The sequence below is a fragment of the Vulpes lagopus genome, chromosome 4, assembly GCF_018345385.1.
Source record: "Vulpes lagopus strain Blue_001 chromosome 4, ASM1834538v1, whole genome shotgun sequence".
Taxonomy (NCBI): domain Eukaryota; kingdom Metazoa; phylum Chordata; class Mammalia; order Carnivora; family Canidae; genus Vulpes; species Vulpes lagopus.
The window spans coordinates 133,663,054-133,686,688 of NC_054827.1; the positions used below are offsets into that span (position 1 = coordinate 133,663,054).

Consider the following 23,635-nt stretch of genomic DNA (forward strand, 5'->3'; position numbering starts at 1 on the left):
GAATGAAAATAATAGTAATGTTCCTGAAATAACTTTGAGAATATAAATCAAACACCCTAAAAATGCGCACATCCTTGGGACTTTATCCAAAGGAAACAATCACGTTTGTATACAGATCTCACTATATGGAGGGTTTATCACAGGTTGTTTCTTTTTTTTTTTTTTTTTTAAGACTTTATTTATTTATTCATGAGAGAAAGAGAGAGAGAGTGACACAGGCAGAGGGAGAAGCAGGCTCCCTGCAAGGGGGGCCTGACATGGGACTTGATCCCGGGTCTCCAGGATCATGCCCTGGGCTGAAGGTGGCGCTAAACCACTGAGCCACCACGGCTGCCCTCACAGGTTGTTTCTAACAGGAAAATATTGGAAACAATCTAAATCCCAAAAAGAAACAGAACATTGGTTAAACAAAAGATGTATCTGTGCATAGGAGGATGATGCAGCCATTTAAAAAGTGGATGACATGGAGAACTGTTTTAGTGGACATTGTTTTTGCCTCTTCAGGATTCTTTCTTATGGTGAGAGACCCATTTCTACCTTTTGGGAAACCATACATTCCCCAGGTCAGTCCACATGACATGGGCAGAGATGAATCTTCCCCTGGACAAAAATGAACAAGGGACTGGGACCTGGCTAGTAAAAGTATTGTATCTCCTGGCAATTATGATTGTTTGAGAGAACTCATGATTCAAATAAGGCCAATCAGAGTCAATTTTAAGATGTTGGTTGGCACTCTCTTTCCACTGAGGTTCCAAGAAGAGTCACTCTCTTTCCACTGAGGTTGCTAATAAAAAGTAAACTTGCAGTTGCTAGTGGTTTTTGCTACCACACTGAGAGCCTGCGTGAGAAAATGCCATCACAAAGGAAAACAGAGTCTAGACAGGGAGAATAATCGATTTCTAGTGTTATTTGAGTATCTGAATTCAGCCATGAATAAAGCTAAGATCTATCCTTGGATTTTTTATTTACTTACATCAACCAAAAATTTCTAGTTTTTGCTTAAATCAGTTTGAGTTAGGTTTCTGTCTTGTGTGACAAGAGTCCTAATTTTAATATTTACATTAGAGTAAAAAAGTCGGTTACAAAATAGTAGGGACGCTAGGGTGGTTCAGCAGTTAAGTGTCTGCCTTCGTCTCAGGGCATGATCCTGGAGTTCCAGGATCGAGTCCCACATTGGGCTCCCTGCATGGAGCCTGCCTCTACCTCTTCCTGTGTCTCTGCCTCTCTGTGTGTGTGTCTCTCATGAATAAATAAATAAAATCTTAAAAAAAATAGTATCTACAGTAAGGCTCAGATTTTCACTCTAAAGATACATATTTTTATTATACATGTACAGAAAATATACTGGAAGGACACTTCCCCAGATTGTCAGTGGCTATTATTTTGGGTTGGCAGGGTTATTAGCAGTTGTTCTGTTTTTTTTTAAAAAAATATTTATTTATTCATGAGAGACACACACACACACAGAGAGAGAGAGAGAGAGAGAGAGAGGCAGAGACGCAGACAGAGGAGAAGCAGGCTCCATGCAGGAAGCCTGATGTGGGACTCGATCCCGGGACTCCAGGATCACGCCCTGGGCCAAAGGCAGGCGCCAAACTGCTGAGCCACCCAGGGATCCCCTCTGTTTTTAACTATTTCTACTCTCCAATGTCTCTATGGTCAAAATATTACATAATGGGGTGGGGAGTTTAAAAAATCCGTTCTGAAGAATTCTGTTCAGCTATCTTCACCTCTTGCACCTGTTGATTATAACTCCTAGATCATTCTTTCCTTCTACCACAGTAATGAGCTTTGCTGGACACTTGGCTACGCAGATAAAGATTACAGTAGTTCTGAGTCTTCCTTGCAGCTAATTGTGACCACATGCCTAGGTCTCACCAATAGGATGTCAACAGAGCTGATACATGCAACTTGTGTTATTGGCCTAACGTCCTCCCTTTCCTTTTGCTGGGCTTTCCCACAGGCTGGAATGCAGAGAGGGAGTTGAGTAAGCTAGCTTTGAACATAAAGGATAGTACCCTACAGGATGGAGAAACAGTATGGAAAGCATCTTGGTCTCTGAGTGAACTTGTGAAGCAGAGCTACCTATCTGCCCTGAGCCACTTACCCATCTGTTAGGAAATAGAGAAATAAATTTGTTTTATTTGAGCCACTGTATTTCTGAATCTCTTCTCATCTTAGCCTATTCTCTACTAATAGGCTCCCTAAAGTTAACTGACCAAATTACATGGCTATGCACATATGGGTGTATATGTAGGGTGTGTGTGTGTGATTGTTTTCATGCCTAATATACCTAATATTAAAAAATGTAAAACCTCACTATCTAGTTCCAAATGGATAAAAATGAAATATAAGCAGTAAGCGGCATAAAGGCAGTTTCTTCTGCCTGTAAAATCTGAAGTTAAAAGGGCCAGTTGTGTAACTGAACTGCCTATTCTTTGTCCTAGGCCGATTCTTCAGCTTTCCCAGCAGTTCTGGGAACTAATACAATTCCAGTAAATCCCCATTTTGTTTAAATCACCCAGTGAACTTCAGTGGCTTAAAGCTGAGAAGTAAGGGCAGCCTGGGTGGCTCAGCGGTTTAAGTGCCTGCCTTTGGCCCAGGGCGTGATCCTGGAGTCCCAGGATCGAGTCCCACGTCAGGCTCCCTGCATGGAGCCTGCCTCTCTCTCTCTCTATCATGAATAAATAAAAAAAAATCTTTAAAAAAACATGATAAGTAAGAGTGATAAGAGCAGACAGAGATGCTTCAGAAGGTATATGAGCTCCTTGAACTGTAGAGAAAATATTTAACACTCACATGTGCACACACAGGCCTGCACATACCTGCAAATGCACACACAGTGTCTTGTGAGAAGATGTTCCATAGGTTTATGTCAAAGGAATTCCAGCTATGACTTGGACATTTACATGTGAGGGAGGACATGCAATATAGTCTTCCCAGGTACTAGCGCATTATAGTTAAGCTTCTTTGCCAATTCTGGGAAGAGAATTCGTTTCATGTGGAAATGTTGAGGATTTCATTTCAAACTGTACCAGAATTAGGGCAGCCCCAGTGGCTCAGCGGTTTAGCGCCGCCTTCAGCCCAGGGCCTGATCCTGGAGACCCAGGATCGAGTCCCATGTCGGGCTCCCTGCACAGAGCCTGCTTCTCCCTCTGCCTGTGTCTCTGCCTCTCTCTCTCATTAATAAATAAATAAAATCTTAAAAAAAAAAAAAAAGATGTGATTCTTCACATCTCAACAAACTATACCAGAATTAATACACTGGTTCAAACAAGAAGATGCAGAGATAACATAAAGAAGGTCAAGAAAAAGAAGGTAGCACTTGAGAAAAGGTAAAGATAACTCCTTGCTGGGAGATGAGGAAGCCCTAAATGCCTTCAAGAGGCATCAAAGAAGAGTGTTGTGCATCTGCAGTTGAAATATGGGGGGAATAAGCCACCAAGTAACACGAGTCAGATAGATGGCTGTGGTTGAAGAGTTGTGGCCCCATTAAAAGACTATACCTGGGGCAGCTCCAGTGGCCCGGGGGTTTGGCGCCGCCTTCAGCCCAGGGCGTGATCCAGGGGAACCGGGATCGAGTCCCACGTCAGGCTCCCTGCACGGGGCCTGCTTCTCCCTCTGCCTGTGTCTCTGCCTCTCTCTCTCTGTCTGTCATGAATAAATAAATAAAATCTTTAAAAGAAAAAAAAAGACTATACCTGTAAGCAAGCTAAGCTTGGCATTTTCAAGAACAGGCTGAGAAAATCAGCTGAGGAGAGAAGGTGAAAGTGGTTAGAGTGAATCATCAACTATTATGTTAATCCAAGTTGAACTTGGTGATGAAACAGTCATAGACAGCTGCCTACTGGTGTGTGAGCATGAAATCGACATCTTAATTCTTTGGGTTCAAAATGCAGCTACTTCCAAATAATCAAGGTCAATATCAACAGCGATAAGTCAGGCTGATAGTATGCATCCTTGATGTGATGTGATGAAAATGCACTTTACACCTTTGTGGCCTTCCTCCGCAAAACTCATAACCTCAGTCTAATCACAAGGAAAACATCATATAAATCTCAATTGAGAAAACATTCTACAAAACACTTGACCCCACTCCCCAAACTGCCAAGGTCATCAGAAACAATGGAAGTCTGAGAAACTATCACAACCCAGAGAAGCCTAAGAAGACATGATAACTAAATGTAACGTGGTGTTCTGGATGGGATCTTACAACAGAAAAAGGACATTAGGTAGAAATTCAGAAAATGTGAATAAAGTATGGACTTTTGTTAATAATAATTTATCAATATTGGTTTATTAAGTAAGACATGTGCCATACTAATATATTACACATAGGAGAAACTGGGTGTGGGGTATAAAGGAATTCACTATACTGTTTTTCAATTTTCCTATAAATCTAAAACAGTTGTAAAGATATAAAATTTTTTTTAAGGCAGTTTTATTTCACTTACTGACCTTGAGCAAGTTATTTAGCTTTTCTGTTCCTCATTGGCTCATCTATAAAATTAGAATAACTGGCTAATTCTGGCTATCTCAGAAATTTGTTGTGAAGATTAAATGAATTAAATGAAATGCTTAAAACAGTGCTTTGCAGATACTAAGCACCCAGCTAGTATTAGCTATTGCTTTTTTGAGTATTTATAAAGCACAGTAATGTTTTACACATAGACTAAAAATGTGACATACAGATCTGACATATAAAATATTAAATTCTATGAACAAAGCTTGAAATAGTGTAATTTCTCTCAAGATGTCAAAAATTCCATAACTTCAAAGCTGGCTCGTCAAGTGAAGTGTAAACTGTGTTTGTACTGTATGTGCTCACACAGTGGGTCACAATGTAAACTTTTCTGGCCCTGGAAAAAATTCATCCTGAATTAAGGTATTAGAAACCTACTGCACAGTGATAATCCCCCTTAGTGTCTAAAATTCCTCATAGTTTGAAAAATAAGGATTGTATTTCAATATCAAAGTAATGACTTTGATGATTCCCATGGAGAAACCGTTGGCTAGGCTACAGACCTAAGATCAAAGCTAAAATACAAAAACTTCTGGGCACCTGTGTGGCTCAGTAGGTGAGCACCTGCTTTCAGCTCAGATTGTGATCCCAGGGTTCTGGGATCAAGTCCCGCATCCAGCTCCCTGCAGGAAGCCTGCTTCTTCCTTTGCATATGTCTCTGCCTCTCTTCTGTGTCTCTCATGAATAAATAAATACAATCTTTTTAAAAATATGAAAACTTTTAAAGATTTTATTTATTTGGAGAGCAAGAGCAGGGAGGGGTAGGGGGAGGAGAGAGAGAGAATCCCAAGCAGACTCTATGTTCAGGATAGAACTGAATGTGAGGCTCCATCTCAAGACCTGAGCTGAAATCAAGAGGTGGACTCTCAACCAACCAAGCCACCCAGGTGCCCCCAAAAGATGAAAACTTTAAAATCACTTATATGTGTGGCAGGAGAAATTAGCAGAAGTCAAAGGGCTGAGGTTGACATTTCTCCTAGTTAGAATGCAACTAATCAAACATATAAACAACATATGATGCCTTAAACATTTGTCTTAAATTGTGCAGATCCACTGTGGGTGCTAAGATTTTGTGTAGGTAAAACCGCTCAGCTGTTTTCCCTTTTTTCTAATAATTCAAAATTTCAGTCTAAGTTCTGAGCTCTACCTAATTATTATGAATGCTTAAATTAGAAATTCTCCATATATCATGTTATATATTTCCCTGTTAGGTCTTTAATATTTTAAGATACCAATCTCTAACATACTCGCATGTTTACTATGTTTCATCTTTTGTAAATATTACATAAAAAAAAGAATTGTTCCCAAGTTCTATACAAAAATTTGATGTCAGTGTAGCTTCCTTTGACTTTAACAGTGACAGCCTTTGATTTGTTTACAGTGGAAGGGCAACCACCTAAAGAGAATGCTCACTTAATCAAAAAGCTAGGGGCAAATAAATGTATCCTTACGACAAAGAGCTGAAGGACTGAAGGAAGATGAGAGAATCAGATATATTTAATCTAGAAAAAAAACAGAAGAGGAGTAGTATACACACAAATGACATTTCTAAATCTAGAATGGTTTGTCTTTTGCTTTTTTGCAGTAAGAAATTAGTATAGAAATTTCAAATCTTTGCGAATATCGAGTTGCTTTGAAACATTTCTCCTCTTCTATCTAAAATTCAGAGACCTTTTAAAAGTACATTTTATTTTTGAAATAATATTTTAGGAATAGTTTGGCCACTGCAGATGTACACTATTTATTCCCAACTTATTATTTACTTTCTCAAGCTTCTTGATTAGCATTTCAAAAACAATTACATTTAGATTTTTTAAAATATCGTTGTCTTTCTTTTATATATCCTGTAAGTAAAAATGTCAATTTTAAGTCCTTGAAGTACACATATAGCAATCTCTCACTAAAAAAAAAAAAAAAAAAAAAAAAAGTAGTCTTTTTCTTTCATACTGAATACCTCACTAAGATGGTATTTCGATATGGATACTAAAGAATACAATAACTTAATGTCAATAATCATTAGCTATGCATACTACCTTTGTTGTAAGGAAGTAAATGATAGCAACCAATGTGTGTATAACCTTTCCAACTTCATACACTGTATATAAATTTTATACTCGCATATGTATAATCTCTCCAGGTAGTAGATGTGTATGTTAAGATTTTTATAATTTATGGTGATGAACGAATGTTTTGTTTTTCTGATTTTGTTAAAATAGTTTTGATACACTGCATTTATTTTCAAATGGAAAGATGGTTACTTTTTGGTTTTCCACAAAAATGATAAACCCTGAACCTTTTACTATATATATTATTATTCTCTTTATGGCAACAAGTCCCTAAAGAAAATACAAAGCAATCATACCATACTAACTCAAACTGATCTCCATATTAAAATTATTTGTGGTTCTTATTCATCTAATGCCAAGTTACGAACTAATTAAAAAATTTTTAAATTAAATACACTAGTTACCTATGTAAAGATATGCCCCTCTTTCCATTATACAAATGATTATAGATGGCTGGTCTATATTTATTATTATTCCAACACCACAGTTCAGAATTCCATGTTCTGAAGGTTAGAAAAGGAGAAGGCAATAAATATCCCCAAGTAAGAGATACATGAATATATGAACTCATTTTGTCTCCATCTCTTATGATATCTATAATTAAGAACCAACATACAAATTCCAAATGTTATCAAAACCTGCAGAGAAATTTTTTAAAAAGAATCCAGGAATCAAATTAGACAAATAGCCTTTAAATATTTAGAAATATTTTTGCATGAAAATGAACCAGAAAGATGATTTTCATGCTGTCACTTGTTACATAATATGCTACAAAAGTTTAAACTGATTGACAAGAAAATTCATTTCAAAGATAAAGCCAGGTTTCAAAGGGGAAGATGAATAAAGTCATTGAGAAATCAACCAATTTTTTTCCTTACGTTCTCTCCTCAAACTCACTCTCCCTTCTCCTCTCCCTGTTTCAGCAGCTGACCATATCTAGCCCCTGTGTTTCCTTAAACTCTCGTGAAGAATGTCCTTCACTTCCCTAAATAGCACAATTTTCAGTGAAGTGAAGGTAACAGGAATTAGAAGCTGTCATCTCAGAAAGAGACATGCTACTGTATTTCCTGCATTAGTCTGGAGGGCTGCAACATAGGACAAAGAGAAATAACCATAAGAAAAATATTATTGTAACTACAATGGTGTAAAAAAATTTACTGACAACTACAATGTGCATCTCCTTGTAAAACCTTCCATTTTCATTAAAATTAAAAAATGACTCCATAATCTGTTGCAAAGTAAAATGTCATGTCTTCTATAGTTTTGCTATAACTATAGAAGGTAAATGAATGAAGCAAACTGCAAGGCAATGATGCATAAAATTGCTACTATGTATTATTTTCAAGATAGAGCCATATCTATACATGGAATACAAGATATTTCAAAATGAATGCAACTTGTTGTCTTTACAATTTTATAGAATTAAAATTAATATTAGAACATTTTAGTAAACCCTAGCAAAAGTACCATATATGCATACCAGGATGTTATATATGTATATGTACATAGAGGTATGTATATTATTATAGATAAATAATAATACTAAATTATTAACACTATAGAAAATATACCCCCACACCCCATTTCTAACGGTAAGAAAATAATCAACCTGCATGAACTGGAATCAGATTCATTTTCTTCTTCACTAGTGCCATCATCCACTTCTGGTCTATCCAGCCAATGTGCACCGCCACAATCTTCAGCTGTAAACTCAAATGCAGGGACTTCAGAGGTGGATGCCATTGGCCAAGAAGGTGAATTCTGAAAATCCAGTTGGCTGGACCTTCGGTAACCAATTGAAGCCAAAGGCAATTGTAGGCTACATGGATCTAAAAACTTTCTCCCACCGTTTGCTCCAGTCTGTCCTCGATTCCAAAATTCTCCCTGCTGGCTGTCAACTGTAGAATTAGATGATGCTTGATGGCTAAACCACCTCCATCTGATTTTCAAAATCTGCTTCACATCAAACTCTTTACGAGAACCAGACATCCTCAGAGAAACCAAGTGATCGTCTAGGCAACGGGCAAAAAGCACTGCACACAGATTTGTGCATCCAACCAAGACAAGAGAAGTATATGCCCTGCTGTACACAATAAACAGATTGAAAGGAAATAAATCACGTTCACATATATATCTACATTAACTTTTATACCAATATAGCAGATTATAAAGAACAAAGGAGAATGAATAGCGATGAAACACGGTGGAACATTCCGTTCAATCAGAGCAAACTCTCATCCACCTATCCTGAAGCAGCTAGACCACTTTCCCCCCTCTTTTCCCATACTGACCATTAGCTCCCACGAACACTGACAGCATTCATTAAAGTCCTTTCAAATGCAGAACACCACCCTCTTTTCTTAAACCGCAAATGACAGAAACAGAAAGCACTATCCCATTGCAATATCTCAGTCTCTGCTGCTTAGTATATTAACTCTTTCACTGCTGAAACCAGGAATTTATTCCAGAACATTTTCCTTTGTACATAAAAATCACCGTCAAACTAAAATGTTTCCATTTTGATACTAAATTCCTAAATGACATATCACAAAATAAGCATTTTTTTTAAAAAGCGTGTTTTAATTAGATGAGTTATCGTGACTTTCAAGCTGTGCTCTTTAGATGGCAGGAGGAGGGAGGAATACAAAGGTGGGGCTCCAGTTTGTTGCTTTCGGCTTCTATCTTCTTCCTTCGGGAAAGGAGTGTATTTAATTAACATGGTAAGATCTGGGGTAAGGTTTCATTTGATCAAAGGATAGGAACAAGGAGAAAGAAAAAGTCTGAAAACTACAAAGGATCAAAATATGACAGTACTTACTCTTTTGTCAAATAAATAACTTGAAGCCAACATTGCTCTATAGTTAGGGTTGGGTGGCTTTGATTTAGTATAATTTCCAAATTTGTGTGACACCATTTAGAAAGAGGAGAGTGTGGCTCAAGAAAGCTACCAAGGACTGGGACAGGATTATTTCTTGGGTGTACAAGTACCCTAATGGTGCCCTCTGTCGTTAGAAAAACAAAACAATGGTCTGAACATGGTTACACTTAGGGCAAACTGATGAAGAAAATTTTTTAAAAAATCAAAATTTAAAATGCCGAGTAGTTATTGTGAGCAAGACACTCTGCTAGGCATTGTGGGGGACACAGTTACATAATATCTTACTTCTTCCCTTCAAAAAGACTTAAACCGAGTTACTGAAACAAAAAGTACTTGACCATTTAAATAGAAGACACATGATAATGCTGCAATATTAATATATTGTGATGTAGAAATACAGAATTAAGTTTTTGGGGTGTTCAATATCTAATGTTATTTCAATCGAAAGACAATGCTTATTATCAATCGACTAAAAAAAGAGGCTGCTTCGGAGGCTTACAAAATGATTGGGAGGCATAGATCTTAACTTCACACAGCTCTTTAGAAGAATAAAAATTATTCAGGGAAATAAGAATGAGAGTCATGAAAAGCTCTCTACAATTTTGTCCCCAGTAGGTAGAATAAATAATAAATACAGTAAGAAAAAGAGATATTGGGATGCTGTGGAGTGGTACGGGCCAGTTTCATTAGGGAGAAGGCCTCTGGGAATAGGAAGTTGTTATAGAAAGAATGAAGATAGATTTCATAAAGGAAGAAAGATATTAATAAAAGCATGCAGTGAGCATACTGACAAAGAAAGAGGGGGAAAAATGGCAGTTTGATCAACCAGCCAGACATACCTAATTAATTTTAAGGACTAATAAGACATAAACTGGAATGAATACGATGATATAAAATACCTTGAACATAAAGCAAAGGTATAAAGACTCACAGGCAATATTAAGTGGACCGTTGAACAGGGCAATGTTTTAGAAAATTAATTTGGCAGTGGTATGCAGGATGCATTCGAGAGTAAAACGATGCTGTTCTTGTCTGTTCATCTCCATCCCACTCCTTCATATCAACCATTCCAACTCCACTCTATCTAGCCAACTTTATTTCTATTTTCCAACAAGAACATACTGCTTCATCAGTTAAGACAGAGTCTACATCACGTTGCTCTTTTATATACTGTTTGTGTCCCAAGGTCTCTGGTTTTAAGGTCTTACTCATCCTCAGAGGTTAGCCCAGGTGCCACTGCCCAGAGAGAAGTTGCTCCAATCACTCTAGCCTTGTGGGTCTCAACAAGCATGGCACCAAGCCTCTGCTCCTACCCCCAAAAAAGGCTTCTGGAAGTCGCATAGTTTTTGGATGACCAGAGAGTGCCACAGGCACTCCACTGTATAAACATACAACCATCAAAATACATTCTATAGCTAAGACATTTTAGTTGTTTCTAGAGACTCTTGCAAGTAAGTACTGCTGCTATGCACGTTCTTGTCTGTGTTATCTGAAGCACATACATACGCATTCCTATGGAGTATATACGTACAGAATCAAAACTGCTAGATTAGAAGGTATGCATATGTTCAACTTTAATTGCTATTACTGTTTTATACTCCTGCAACCATATGAGAATTCTAGTTACTCCACAGGCAGCCCACACTGGTATTGTCAATCTTTAATTTTAGTCATGCTGATGAGTGCGTTGTGGAATCCCATTTGATTTTACCTTGCATTTCTTTGGTTATTAATAGTTGTTGGATAACTTTTCATGTTTAGTAGGCATTTGGATATCCTCTTTGTGAAAGGCTTTTGCTTAGTTTTCTTCATCTTTTTTTTCAATTAAGCTATCTGTACCTTTTTGATTTGTTGGAGCCCTTTTTATTTCTAATAGGAGACCTCTACTATCAATATAATTTTAATGTAAACCACTCTTTTTCCACTGAATGAGGTATTGTTGTTAATCAGCATCTCATATATACAGAGATCAATTTTGGGGTGCTAATTCTGTTCTACTATTTACCTATTTTTATGCCAAAAGTACAGTATTTTAATTATAATCTATCTGTAAGATATTTAATATTTGTTAAAGCAAGTTCCTACCTCCACATATATCCTTTTAAAATAATTTTTAGGGGAACCCTGGGTGGCGCAGTGGTTTAGCGCCTGCCTTTGGCCCAGGGCGCGATCCTGGAGACCCGGGATCGAATCCCACATCGGGCTCCCGGTGCATGGAGCCTGCTTCTCCCTCTCCCTCTGCCAATGTCTCTCTCTCTCTCTCTCTCTCTGTATGACTATCATAAATAAATAAAAATTTAAAAAAAAAATAAAAAATAATAAAATAATTTTTAAAGCTAGGGTGCCTGGATGGCTCAGTCAGTTAAGCATCTGACTCTTGATTTTGGCTCAGGTCATGATCTCAGGGATGCAGGATTGAGTTCCCTGTTGGCTCTGTGTTCAGCAGGGAGACTGCCTGGGATTCTCGTTCTCCCTCTCTGCTGCTCCCTGCCTAAAATAAAGAAATAAATCTCAAAAAATAAATTAATTTTTAAAGCTAATTTTAGATATTTACCCTTCTGTATATATGTTAAAGTAACATTACCCAATCTTCTCCTCAACAAAAAGCTCTGACCCTAATGAGATTCTAATTGGAATTGCATTAAACCTGCATATTAATTGAGATGATTGGCATTTTATGAGATTAAGGCTTCACTTCTAAGCATATATGTTGTTTAGTTTATACAGATTTCATGTTCACCAATAAGATTTTAAAATCTTTTAACTATAGGTTCTATGCTTTTCTTACTAAATTTTTTTATTAAGTCCTTTCAACTTTTTTTTTGTCACCATAGTAAATGCAATAATTTTTTCTAGTTTCATTTCCACATGGTTATTACTATTATAATAAAAGTATTGAAGGGCGCATGTGTGGCTCAGTCTATTAAGCGTCTGCCTTTGGCTCAGGTCATGATCTCAGGGTCCTGGAATGGAGTCCCGCATCACACTCCCCACTTAGCTCTCCCTCTGACTCTCCTCCCCACTTGTGTTCTCTCTCCCCCTCTCTCTGTCTCAAATAAGTAAGATCTTTAACAAAAAGTATTGAGTACATTTACCTTATATCCATTTTATTACATTTCCTCATTAGTTATATTTTTTAAATTGGTGTTCACTTCTCATTATGTTAAGTTACATGTACCTTTGAGACGTCTAAGTGGAGATGTCAGATAGTTGGATAAATGTTCCCAGAACTTAGATCTAAGCTCCAAAAAACACTAAGAGAAGTCTAATAGTGGAGAAGCCACCAAAGGAGACTGGAAAGGAATAACCAATAAAGTAGAGGAAAATCCTCAGGATCTGGTGTCAGGCAAGTCAAAGGATAAAGGTGTTTCACAACAAAAGGCATAGTCACAATACCAAATAAGAGGCTTGGAACCACATGCAAAGAAAAATGTCCGCTGGAATCGTCACTATAAAGATTTTGCCAAATCAGATAGGAGCAGTTTCAGTAAAAGGGGTGCAGACAAAGCCAGACTGTGGTAGGATTAAGAGCTAATGGAATATGAGAGGAATAAGAGAGGAAGTGTATACACAACTTGTTCAGAAAATCTGAACGGTGAGGCTGCATAATGGGATTGGAGCTGGAAGAGGTGAGGAACTGAGGTAATGGATTTGCTTATTTGCTGATTTTTTAAAATATGGAACATATTAGAATGATGAAAACAGTCCAGCAGGAAGATGAGATTGATGATTGTAGGGAGAAGCAGTGAAGCAAAAAACAGTGAAGACTTTGATAGAAGGGGAGGAAGGCACCTGAGCACAGTGGATGGTTTAGATAATCACAGGAGGAGGGATACTACTTCTGTTGTAAGATTTATAACTTTCTAAATGCATCGATTATTTAAAAGGAAAGGCATGCATTAAGCAGTCTGCTCAAGATGAAAATCAAATCAGCCCTCTAAAAGGAGTCATGAAATAATAAAGATTAGAGGAGAAACTAAAAAATTAAGAAATAAAGTGACAGAGTTAATAAAGATCCAGCTGTTAAAAAATTTGCCAGTATATCCTCTTACGTTCTAGCAATTATAATCAAAGAAAAAACAAATAAAAACCTAGAAAAGAGGGGGCACCTTGGTGGCTCAGTGTTTGAGCATTTTGCTTTTTGGCTCAAGTCATGATCCTGGGGTCCTGGGATCGAGTCCTGCATTGGTCTCCCTCTGCCTATGTCTCTGCCTCTCTGTGTGTGTCTCTCATGAGTAAATAAATATTTAAAAAATTAAAACAATTTTAAAAAAGGACCTAGAAAGAGGATAAAATAACAGTTATAGTAAAATAGAACATTTTAATAAAAGAGTTAAAAAATAAGACTAATATGGCCACAAAAATTCTAAATGTCAAATTGAATGAGGGAAATGCTGGCAAGTGGAGAGAATTTAGACAAGCGAAGTTGGAAAGTAGTCTTCAAAGACAGAATTTGCTCAAAATCCCTTACAGCTAAATCTCTATTTAATAGTTTTGCCTAAGGTTAAGCTTGTCTAAGCATGGGTACTTTGGGGAAAAATCTTCATTCTGGCAAAAAAGTCAAAAAATTATCTATTGATACAGTAGCTTATTAACCCCATGTTAGAAAGAGCTTTATGGAAATTATTTCCCAGCTTTAACTCAATTCTTGGGCCACACTTTATGAAAAAATATGTAGTAAGCTTAAGAATTAACACTTTCACGGCACGAAATACACCATTTTTAAAAAAGATTTTATTTATTTATGAGAGAGAGAGCATGGGGAGCAACAGAGGGAGAGGGACAAGCAGACCCATGCTAAGCACAGAGCCTGGCTTGGGGATCGATCCCAGGATCCTGAGATCATGACCTGAGCCAAAGGTAGACACTTAACCAACTGAGCCACCAGGAGTCTCTTAGCATTTATTTAACTTACACTTTTCCTTCTTTCTCATCAACTTTTGCCAAACAATATAAAATTGTTTTGCTCAAAAACTATTCAACTCAGATAAGAAGTACTTCTTACAGTAACTATTTTATACAAGATCAATACATATTAAAAGTCATTATACTGAGCACCTGGGTGGCTCAGTCGGCTGAGCCTCTGCTTTCAGTTTGTGTCATGATCACAGAGTCCTGGGATCGAGCCCCAAGTGGGGCTCCTCACTCAGCCAGGAATCTGCTTCTCCCTCTGCCCCTCCCTCTGCTGGTGCGCTCTCTCTCTCTCAAAATAAATAAAATCAAAAAGAAAAAAAATAAAAGTCAGTATATTGTTATATTATCAAAGTGGCCTGCATGGACTACTCCTTATAATTAGATCCCTCCCTGTTCTCTATCCCCCGACTCTTGAACTTCCTTTCATAGCACTTATCATTGCCTGGCATACTAGATGTTTATTCCTTTAGTTACCATCTTTATCCTTACTACAAAGTAAGCTCCAGTAGGGCTTTGGTTAATCACTATAGCCTTTGTACTTAGCATGGTACCTGGCAGACAGTAGGTGCTCAATAAATATTTCTCTAATGAATGAATATATCCAACAATTTTGAGAAATAATAAAAATATATACATTTTTGAAATTATTAAATAAAGACTAATTTTTAAAATATTAAAAAAAATTTACTTCTGATGACAAAACCTTCCTAGTATTTATTTTTTCAGCTTAAGAGAAAATCACAACATGTTACTCTAACAATTTCCTTCTTCTATTTCATTCTTTAGGCATAAAGTTTTTTATCACTTTGAAATCTAATGGCTAAATAGCCAATGGTTTTTCAGGCTGACCAATATTTTCTTCAAACTGATTATCAAATTATACTTTGCACCTCTCTTTTAGTTTAATAAGTTGGCTTTCCTGAAACTTGAGGTAGAGCTCAAACTACTTAAAATGGGAAAGTGTTGATTATGAATACATTTTTCAAAATGTAATTAAAGAGTCCACATGCAATTTCTGCTTCAACTCTGCTCAAATGTTAGCTTATGAATTTATGAGATGACTCTATTCAGTACTGTAACAGCAACACTGAAATGTCATTAAGATAAACTGTAGACGAGCTCACTTTAACAGGGTGACTTCTAAAGGCACAGCTTTACTCCACATTAAAAATCAAAGCTACTGAATAACTGGGTTATATGGGTAATCGTTATTATACAAACCTTTCTTCACATAGAGTTTTTAAGACAACAGTATTTGTTTTATGAGTAATCAATTATAATGAATCTATTCCTATAGTTTTATGTGTAATATAGATTGCATAAACACTTCAATAATTTTGTTTTCCTTCAACTATGAGAAGGAGTTACAACACATGATTTCAAAGAATCTTTTAAAGTCTGATGTTCCAGGATACTTTTAAAACTTAGTCAAAATAGGTCTTTTATCAGAATTTGGCTTAAACATTTGAAAACTAATATAATTCCACGAACTCTTAAATTCCAAACATTTCAAAATGCTGGCAGAAAATAATTTACACAGATTAGAAAATATGTAAAATTTAAGCTTTAATTTCAGAAATATATCAGATATTCTGTACCTTTCCTCCAACTCCATAAAAAGCGAATTTTATAAATGTGGGGAAAAAAACCTGTTTATGTAAATTCAACACATCTTTGTGCTGTATGCAGAAAGAACTTAAAAAAGAAAACAGACAATAATATCTATCAGGGTGGGGACCACTATATCCCTAACACCTGATATAGTGCATAGCATTCAAATACCTACTAAATTTAAATCAAAGAATAAATGAATAAATGAACGACACAGATCTTGATTTCAAAGATCTTAAAATCTAGCAGAAGAGGGTTTTGAATGATGCTCTTACTGAATTATCAAGGAGGAAGTATGTCCTTTATCTGTGAGATGATGAGGTTATTGAGTCAAATGAGGTATGCTTCAAAAAAATTTGGCAACAGTGAAGAACAGATTTGTGAGGGAAGAGGCTGTCAGTAGGGAAACCAGTTAGAAAACTTTTCAAGGTGAGAGGTATAGTTTAACCTTGGCTGGAGGCAATGAGATCTGACGGGGAGATGGGCATTAAAGATATTAGAGACAGAAGTTAGAAGATGTCTGTCGCAAATGAACAGGAAGCACTCAAAGATGACAGCATTTTCAAACCTGGGTGCTTGGAAGAATGGTAACATCAACCGGAAGAAAGAAGTAAGAAAGTTACAGTTTCAGGAGGATTGAGTGTAGTTTAGGTAAATTTGGTTTTAATTAAGTATCTAGCAACCAAATAGAGGAACAGAGTTCTGGAGTCTTTCTATTTTACAGTTAAATATCAATCTCTTTAAGAAATCAGAAATTTAGAGTGTGGATAGATGGGCCCTGGGCTGTTAACACTGGTTATTTTTCCATTCTTTTCACTAGTTACAACACATGGCAGCAAAAATTTCTTTTGTAATTAAAAAAAAAACAAAAAACCTTAGAATACAATCTGAAATTCAAAATAAGGATTCTAGCACAATGTTAAATCTTTCACTTTGTTAAAAAAACAATTGGGAAATAGTTCTGGTTTAATCCATAATTGAAAATTAAAAATAAATATTGAATTTAAATTCAATTGTAATATCCTAAGAGATTCAGCTTTGTAAACTATGCAGAGGATTAAAAGCTCAGCAGTTGAGAACTCTGAAATACACTGAAAATTGAAGTTGTTTCATGGTAAAAGCTATCTAACATAGGAATTTTATTTCTTTGTGTACCCTCAAAGCACTGTCATGTACTTACATAAGACCAAGGTGAAAAAAATGACTAAGGTAAATTTTAACCTTCGAACTCAATTATGTCTCCTTGTTACATGATCAGACTGCATCCAAAACTACTTGTGTAGATAATTCAATAATCCCACCGAAAATACTTATTTAATGTCTGCCTGCTTCCCTAGACTAGAAACTCTATGAAGGTAATAGAAAGAACCATGGTTTTTGAGACACTTACAATGTAGGAATTGACATTCAATTTAAAAATTACAATACAGCATGGTAAAGATACACAGAGGCATGCATAGGATGGAAGGTCAAAGCATATATTTTCAGTCTAGCTGGATGTCTGTAAAAGCCCTTTGTCAGATGGAACCTCATAGTCCATTAAATGGAAACGTCAGTAGCTGTAAAAATTATATTCACATATCTTTATTTTTTTTAAATATATTTATTTATTTATTCATGAGAGCCACAGAGAGAGAAAGAGAAAGGCAGAGACACAGGCAGAGGGAGAAGCAGGCTCCATGCAGAGAGCCCGATGTGGGACTCGATCCCTGGTCTCCAGGATCATGCCCTGGGTTGAAGGCAGCGCTAAACCGCTGAGCCACCCGGGGTGCCCTATTCACGTATCTTTAAAGATTTTAACCGAAACACATACATATACATTCATTCACAGATCTTTTCATATAGGGTCAATGCCACATATTTGATGTGGGCCCCCTACTGAGTCCGGGTCCTTTCTTGTAGAAGCCATGCCCACAATGACCCAACATCCATGATTTCCATTTAGGGTTTCTATTAATGGAGAGAGAACTTAAAAGTACTTCAAAAATAATATGAATACAGAATCTATTAGACTACTGGTCTGTCTACCATGAGATAAAAAGCTTGTGCCAGAATGTAAATTAATGCACTTCTTTGAAGGAGAAAGTGTTACCATGAAAAAAAAAAAAGTCAGCTGAACAAAACAGTGTGCTTAGTGATGTGGCTCATTTACATTTCAGGGTGAGCTCACTTCCTTGAGACTACTAATGGTCTAAAACCAGTTAGATGGCCCATGAACTTTAACACTCACTGCTTTAGACTTTGATGATCTCCAACATACACTCACCCCCAAACCCCCCCACCCCCCCAGTCTTTCAATTAACCAGCTTTCATCAAATTTGATAACAAATTTGTTAAGAACTTTTATACTGAGATGTCAGTATACAATTAACCAGCTTTCATCAAATTTGATACAATTACAATTAACCAGCTTTCATCAAATTTGATAACAAATTTGTTAAGAACTTTTATACTGAGATGTCCCAGAGTATTCAACTTCATTTTCAAAGAATGACTTCTCTTTTCCTTATCCTCATTAACACACTTATACGTAATTATTATTATAAGCAAACTGTTAAAAACATAATATTCATGATTATTATAATAAGCATAACTGTTAAAACATAACATTCATAATTATTATAATAAGCATTACTGTTAAAAACAGGTTTGTGAATAAACACAACCAACTTTTGGTGAGTACTCATCAGGTAAGCACACAGTTTGTGCATGGTTGTGCCCTACTACAGGGCATCCTATTTAGCCATATTTAGTTGGCCCTGGGGACCAGTAAGTACAACTTACAGAGAGAAGGGAGTGCATTAGGTTAAAACTATGAGTCAACTCAGAGGGAGTGCATTAGGTTAAAACTATGAGTCAACTCAAACTATGCTATTATTTTCTCACATTATTACTTATTAATGGTAGCCTAAGTGATATAGCAGAAAGCTTGAGTCAATAATGAATACACCAGCTAACTGTATAATTTGGGCAAATCACCTCTTTGGCCTTCAGTTTTCTTTTGAGTTCAATGGGATTAAGTAAATAGTATGTGCAAATATTAAGGATTTGGATTTCTAATGGCAGCTACTATTTCCTAAGTGCGCAAACGTGAATGGTAATATATGAAGTATTCTACATTGAGTGGGTCTTTAGTTGTCTCACTCTAGCAAAAGGTGTCATTCCTTTCTCCCCTGACATATGAGGACACTGAAGTCAAGTGAGGTTACAGATATCTGCTGAGTATCAGGGTTCAATGTGAATCCAGGACTGACTCTAAAGACTATATACTTTCAAGTATACCACATTGCTTCTTGCATAAAAAGTATTCTCATTTGGAACTCAAAACTACATTGTGAGAAGGTAGAGTAGATATTTACCCCCATTGTCCGAATGGGTAGCAGATTCAGACTATTGTTGATTTGTACAAGGTTAGATATCAAGGAGTTGTAGAGCAGACTTAAATTCTTTACCAATAAGATCTGACTAAAATAAAAGCAAATAAGACACTAAAAGTAAAAAAAGAAACCAACCAACCAAAACAAAACAAAAAAGACAGCCCTTAAAGCACACATCACTCCCAATATAACAAAATACTAAATTCATGACAATTACAACTAAATGCCAAAGTGGCCTTTATTCCTAAAGTACAAGAGTCTCCCAGATTTCCTCCCACTTGACTCCTTCCCAACTTCTGTCACTAATTCTTAGAGGGTAAAGGGCTGACCTATATTAATATATATCAAAAGTATCTTTTCATCTCCCAGCTATTTATTGGTACTAATATCTGGTAGTAAAGCAAACAACACTTAAAAAATCAGTTAAATATTATATGGTCTTTTAATCTCTGAACTCATCTATAAAAGTTATCACAGTTGATACTATGAAGACCACAACATAATTATAACAAAATGTTTACTTTTTAAAAAAACCCTTTAACTTGATGACAGGTTAAAAAAAAGAGATATTTCCTTGCCACCCACTCTTAGATTTTGTGAATTTCGGCATATATTCACTGTGGCACAAGGATGAAGACTGTAATACCATAAAGATAATGGCAAACCACAAAGTCCTGCTTGATCCTTTATGGTTGGCATGTGCTGAGACACCCAACTGTCTTATGTGCCATAAAAAGTAATAATCTGGATAACCATCATTTTGTCTTTTACTGACCTAAACTGAATCCAGTATTTCTATCTTCTATGTAGCCTTATGGTGATGGAGGAGAATAAAGTAATCAATCAGTACTCTCTAGACACAAATATAATCAAGCAAAATTAGCTGGGTTCTCTGTACACGTAATAAGCCAATCACAGATCAAGTTGATTCTGCTGCAGAACCAATCAGATTTTATAAACTGCTTATTAGATGGAATAGTGAAAGCTGGGTCAGGGTAGTAAAGGACAATGTAAGCAATAGAGAAAAATGTGGAGCACTCTCTCAGCTGCTTGTAATTAGAAACAGTTAATACAAATGTTACACCGGTTAACCATTATAAAGAAACTCCCTGGCTTGCCCTATAACTAGACCTTTAAAAAATAAAAAAAAAGCACCAGTTCATTCTGTAATTCAACTCTAGCAAAAAGCAAAATGAGTGATGTCAGTGAGTCAAAGGGCAATCAGTGGAGGCAGTTCAGAGCAGTCCCCCCAAACTCCTCATTGCCAGTGGGGGTGGGAGGAGTGACAAATTTAGGACAAACTAGTCAGGCCCCTCCAAAGCACCATGCTGAATCTGCCCACCAATACCCTCCTGTGGAGGAGAATTGGGTAGTCCCCTTTCTGCTGATCAGAGAAATATCTCCCCAAAGAAAGGCAAATATTAACTAAAAGTGAACCAGCCTCAAGTCTAATCTCCTTTCATTCACTCTCCACACTACAGCCAAAGTAACCACCCAAAATCCAATTCTTGACCATACTACTTAAAACTTTTGTTTTCTATCACCCACAAGCTAACTAAAAGCCAAGATCTTTAGTATGGAAATCAGTGTTTCTAACAATCTAGTAGTTCTTGCTAACTTTCCAACCTTACTTTCTTTTCAACCTTTCTTCCTATTTCACACTCTGTCATAAAAGGAGTTAAAACACACTACATCAAATGAAGCAAAATGGCTATTAATGAATACTTTCCAAAAAACGGGCTATGGAAGACACTATGGGGAATACAACTGTGAGTGAAGTTAAATCTTTTTCTCTTCTGCATTTAACCTTCAGTTAACTCTCTTAGCTCTGTTCCCTGGAGATCTGATAAAAGTTAGGTATGCCAACTATGTTACTAGGCAACATTGCTTATAGTAAGAATGATTAGTAAATTTGCATCTGGACCCAGGGGAACTATAAATAAATTATAAATACCTCATAGAAAACCATAATTTTGACTTCTCTGAGTGTGATAGCTCTTATAATTGTTATACCCCTTATGGGGTCCCTGGAAGCTAAGTCTGTGGAGCTATATGGCATAGTCTTCTGTGACACACAAGATTTTTTTCAAACCAAGGCAGTTCCTGCATCTACCTTTTGTGAGCTTTCTCTCCTTCAGCTGAGCTTTCACTTAGAGCAAGGACTCCCAGATGGCTACAGGAACTGCTTACATGGACTGCTGTGAGGATCACAGCCACTGATGAGGAACATTTGATGCTGCCTTGCTGGCAAGCTGTGGTTCCTGTCTGATATCCTTCTAAGTAAACAAGCCTATGGTGGTTTTCTGACTGTTTAGTTGAACCTAAAAAGACTCGTCCATTAGCACAGCAAGAAAAGTAAAAGAACACCTTAGAATGACATTCCAGGTGTTCTATAATCTGGACCCAAACCCTTCCCCCCACCCCATCTGCTCTTTTAGATTAATATATATTCCTGACAAATCAAATACACAGCTCTTTACTCACCTCTCCCTGTTGTTATTCCTTTTCTGGGGAGAACATCTTCCAGGTAACATATACTACGTCCCCTTAGTCCATTCCTTCAGTCATCTGCTGAGATGAAGCTATGGATATTTGCAACCAGAAAGAAAAGAGATATTGCCCAGGTGAAGAATGCAAGGAAAATTTGCTAAGAGAAGCGAAGTGTACACACTTACAGAAAAAGAATGGAAGTTCATTGAGAATAAAAAATAGGTTGAAGCTGATGGAGAGGTATGGCAATAGCAAGTTAAAGTATAAAATGTCCAGATAGAGTACCTATACCAATTGTAGAAAAGTGCAGAGCAAGGCTGTATATCGAATGCTCCCTTTTTCCACATTATTAGCCATGGAGGGAGAAGCCAAGGAGCCCTGTATCAGTATCAAAAGCAGGTGACTTGTAAGAGTTAGACAATTCAGTAATATCTACCTTGGGAGAAAGAGAAGGGATGGAGGAAAGGATTACAAAGGAGATGGAGTTTACCAGTGGTTCAGCGAAGGAACAGTGTTGTTACAAGTCAGCTCTAACTCTACCTCCTTACCCCAATTATCCTAATCAGCCTGCCCTGATAGAATGTGAAACTTGATGTTATTTGTGTAGTGGAACTTTCAATGGCATCAACAGCTTTCTTTAATTCCAAACTATTAGAACTGCCTCCTTCTCTATTACAAAGTTGCCAACTACCCTAACTTGTTATTCTTTAGGGTCAACTCTATTATTTCCAAATTCTGATAGTGGTTAATTTAAGAACTAACCAAGATGTGGCACTGAGAAAAAACAAAAAACAAAACAAAACAAAACAAAACTTAGTTCTTCTGGACTTGCTAATGGCTCTAGTTAGTTTCCTTTAACTGTGTGAATTCTTAGGTTAAAACACCCATTTAAAAGCAAAATAATCAGTCAACAGAGAAAAAGGAATGAAGTACACATGCAGAGAGACACTAGCAAGATTATCAGGGAAACGTGGAGAGGAAGAGCAGCCCCAAGCTCCTAACTTCCTGTTACTGGTGTCAGTTGCCTCTGAGACTGAGCTGCCCTCCCTGCTCTTGGACTCTGTGACATAGAGCTATATCCTTTTTTTAATGAAACATTCCTTTTGCTTAAGCTAGTTTAATTTGTCACCAAAAAAATCCCTACCCCAAAACAGTGATTGGGGTAAAGTGTATACATAATCAGGTTTTATCATATTGAAAAATTGTTAATGTTGCTTTGAAGAGAGAGAGAGAGAGAGAGAGAGAGAGAGAACTCAATTATAGCTATTTTATATGGGGTTGTAAACTCCCATTCATCTTTTTATTCTCACAGGATCTAACAGTGCTTTATACACACATTTAACACATTTAAAAGTTTACTGAATGAACATATAATTAGAAAAGAAGGAAATCTACTTGGTCAAAACAGTATGTCTAATTATGGAGTTTTCAAAAGCATTTCATTTCTAATTAATAAAAAATATTCTTTGCAATTCTCATTAGCATAATTCTATGATTAAACACACATACATACACAAAAGATGCTGTATTCTGTGCTCTAAGTACTAAAGGCATAATTTGGATTTCATTTATTCAGATTTTGTGTTCACTCATGGGACTACACTGTCCCCTTACTAATGTCATTAAGACTGTCTGCAGACTATTTCAGTTCTCCTCCTTCTGGGCACATGATAGAATTGCATTTCTCAATCTCCTGGAAGTTGGCTGTAGCCACATGACTTGTTTGGCCAAATAAAAGGGCAGGGGAAGTTAACAGGAGTCATATCCAGGGAGAAGC

The 23,635-nt window shown here is 36.7% G+C and overlaps 1 protein-coding gene across 5 annotated transcripts in view; it reads right to left on the reverse strand.

The window, feature by feature from the left end:
- The window catches only part of KLHL5 (kelch like family member 5), an 85,937-nt gene that overhangs the window by 58,563 nt on the left and 3,739 nt on the right, over positions 1-23,635 (reverse strand). Inside the window, exons 2-3 of one of the 5 annotated variants that reach the window (XM_041752272.1) lie at positions 8,198-8,668; positions 6,993-7,091 (exon numbers count right to left, since the gene is read on the reverse strand). The exons of 1 other annotated variant lie outside the window; for it this stretch is intronic. In XM_041752272.1, coding sequence (XP_041608206.1) covers positions 6,993-7,091; positions 8,198-8,577 — 479 coding nt within the window. In that variant the 5' untranslated portion in view covers positions 8,578-8,668. Of the gene's footprint in view, positions 1-3,506; positions 3,562-6,992; positions 7,092-8,197; positions 8,683-23,635 lie in introns of those variants that run through there. 3 more of the 5 variants (XM_041752271.1, XM_041752276.1, XM_041752275.1) reach the window with 3 other exon arrangements.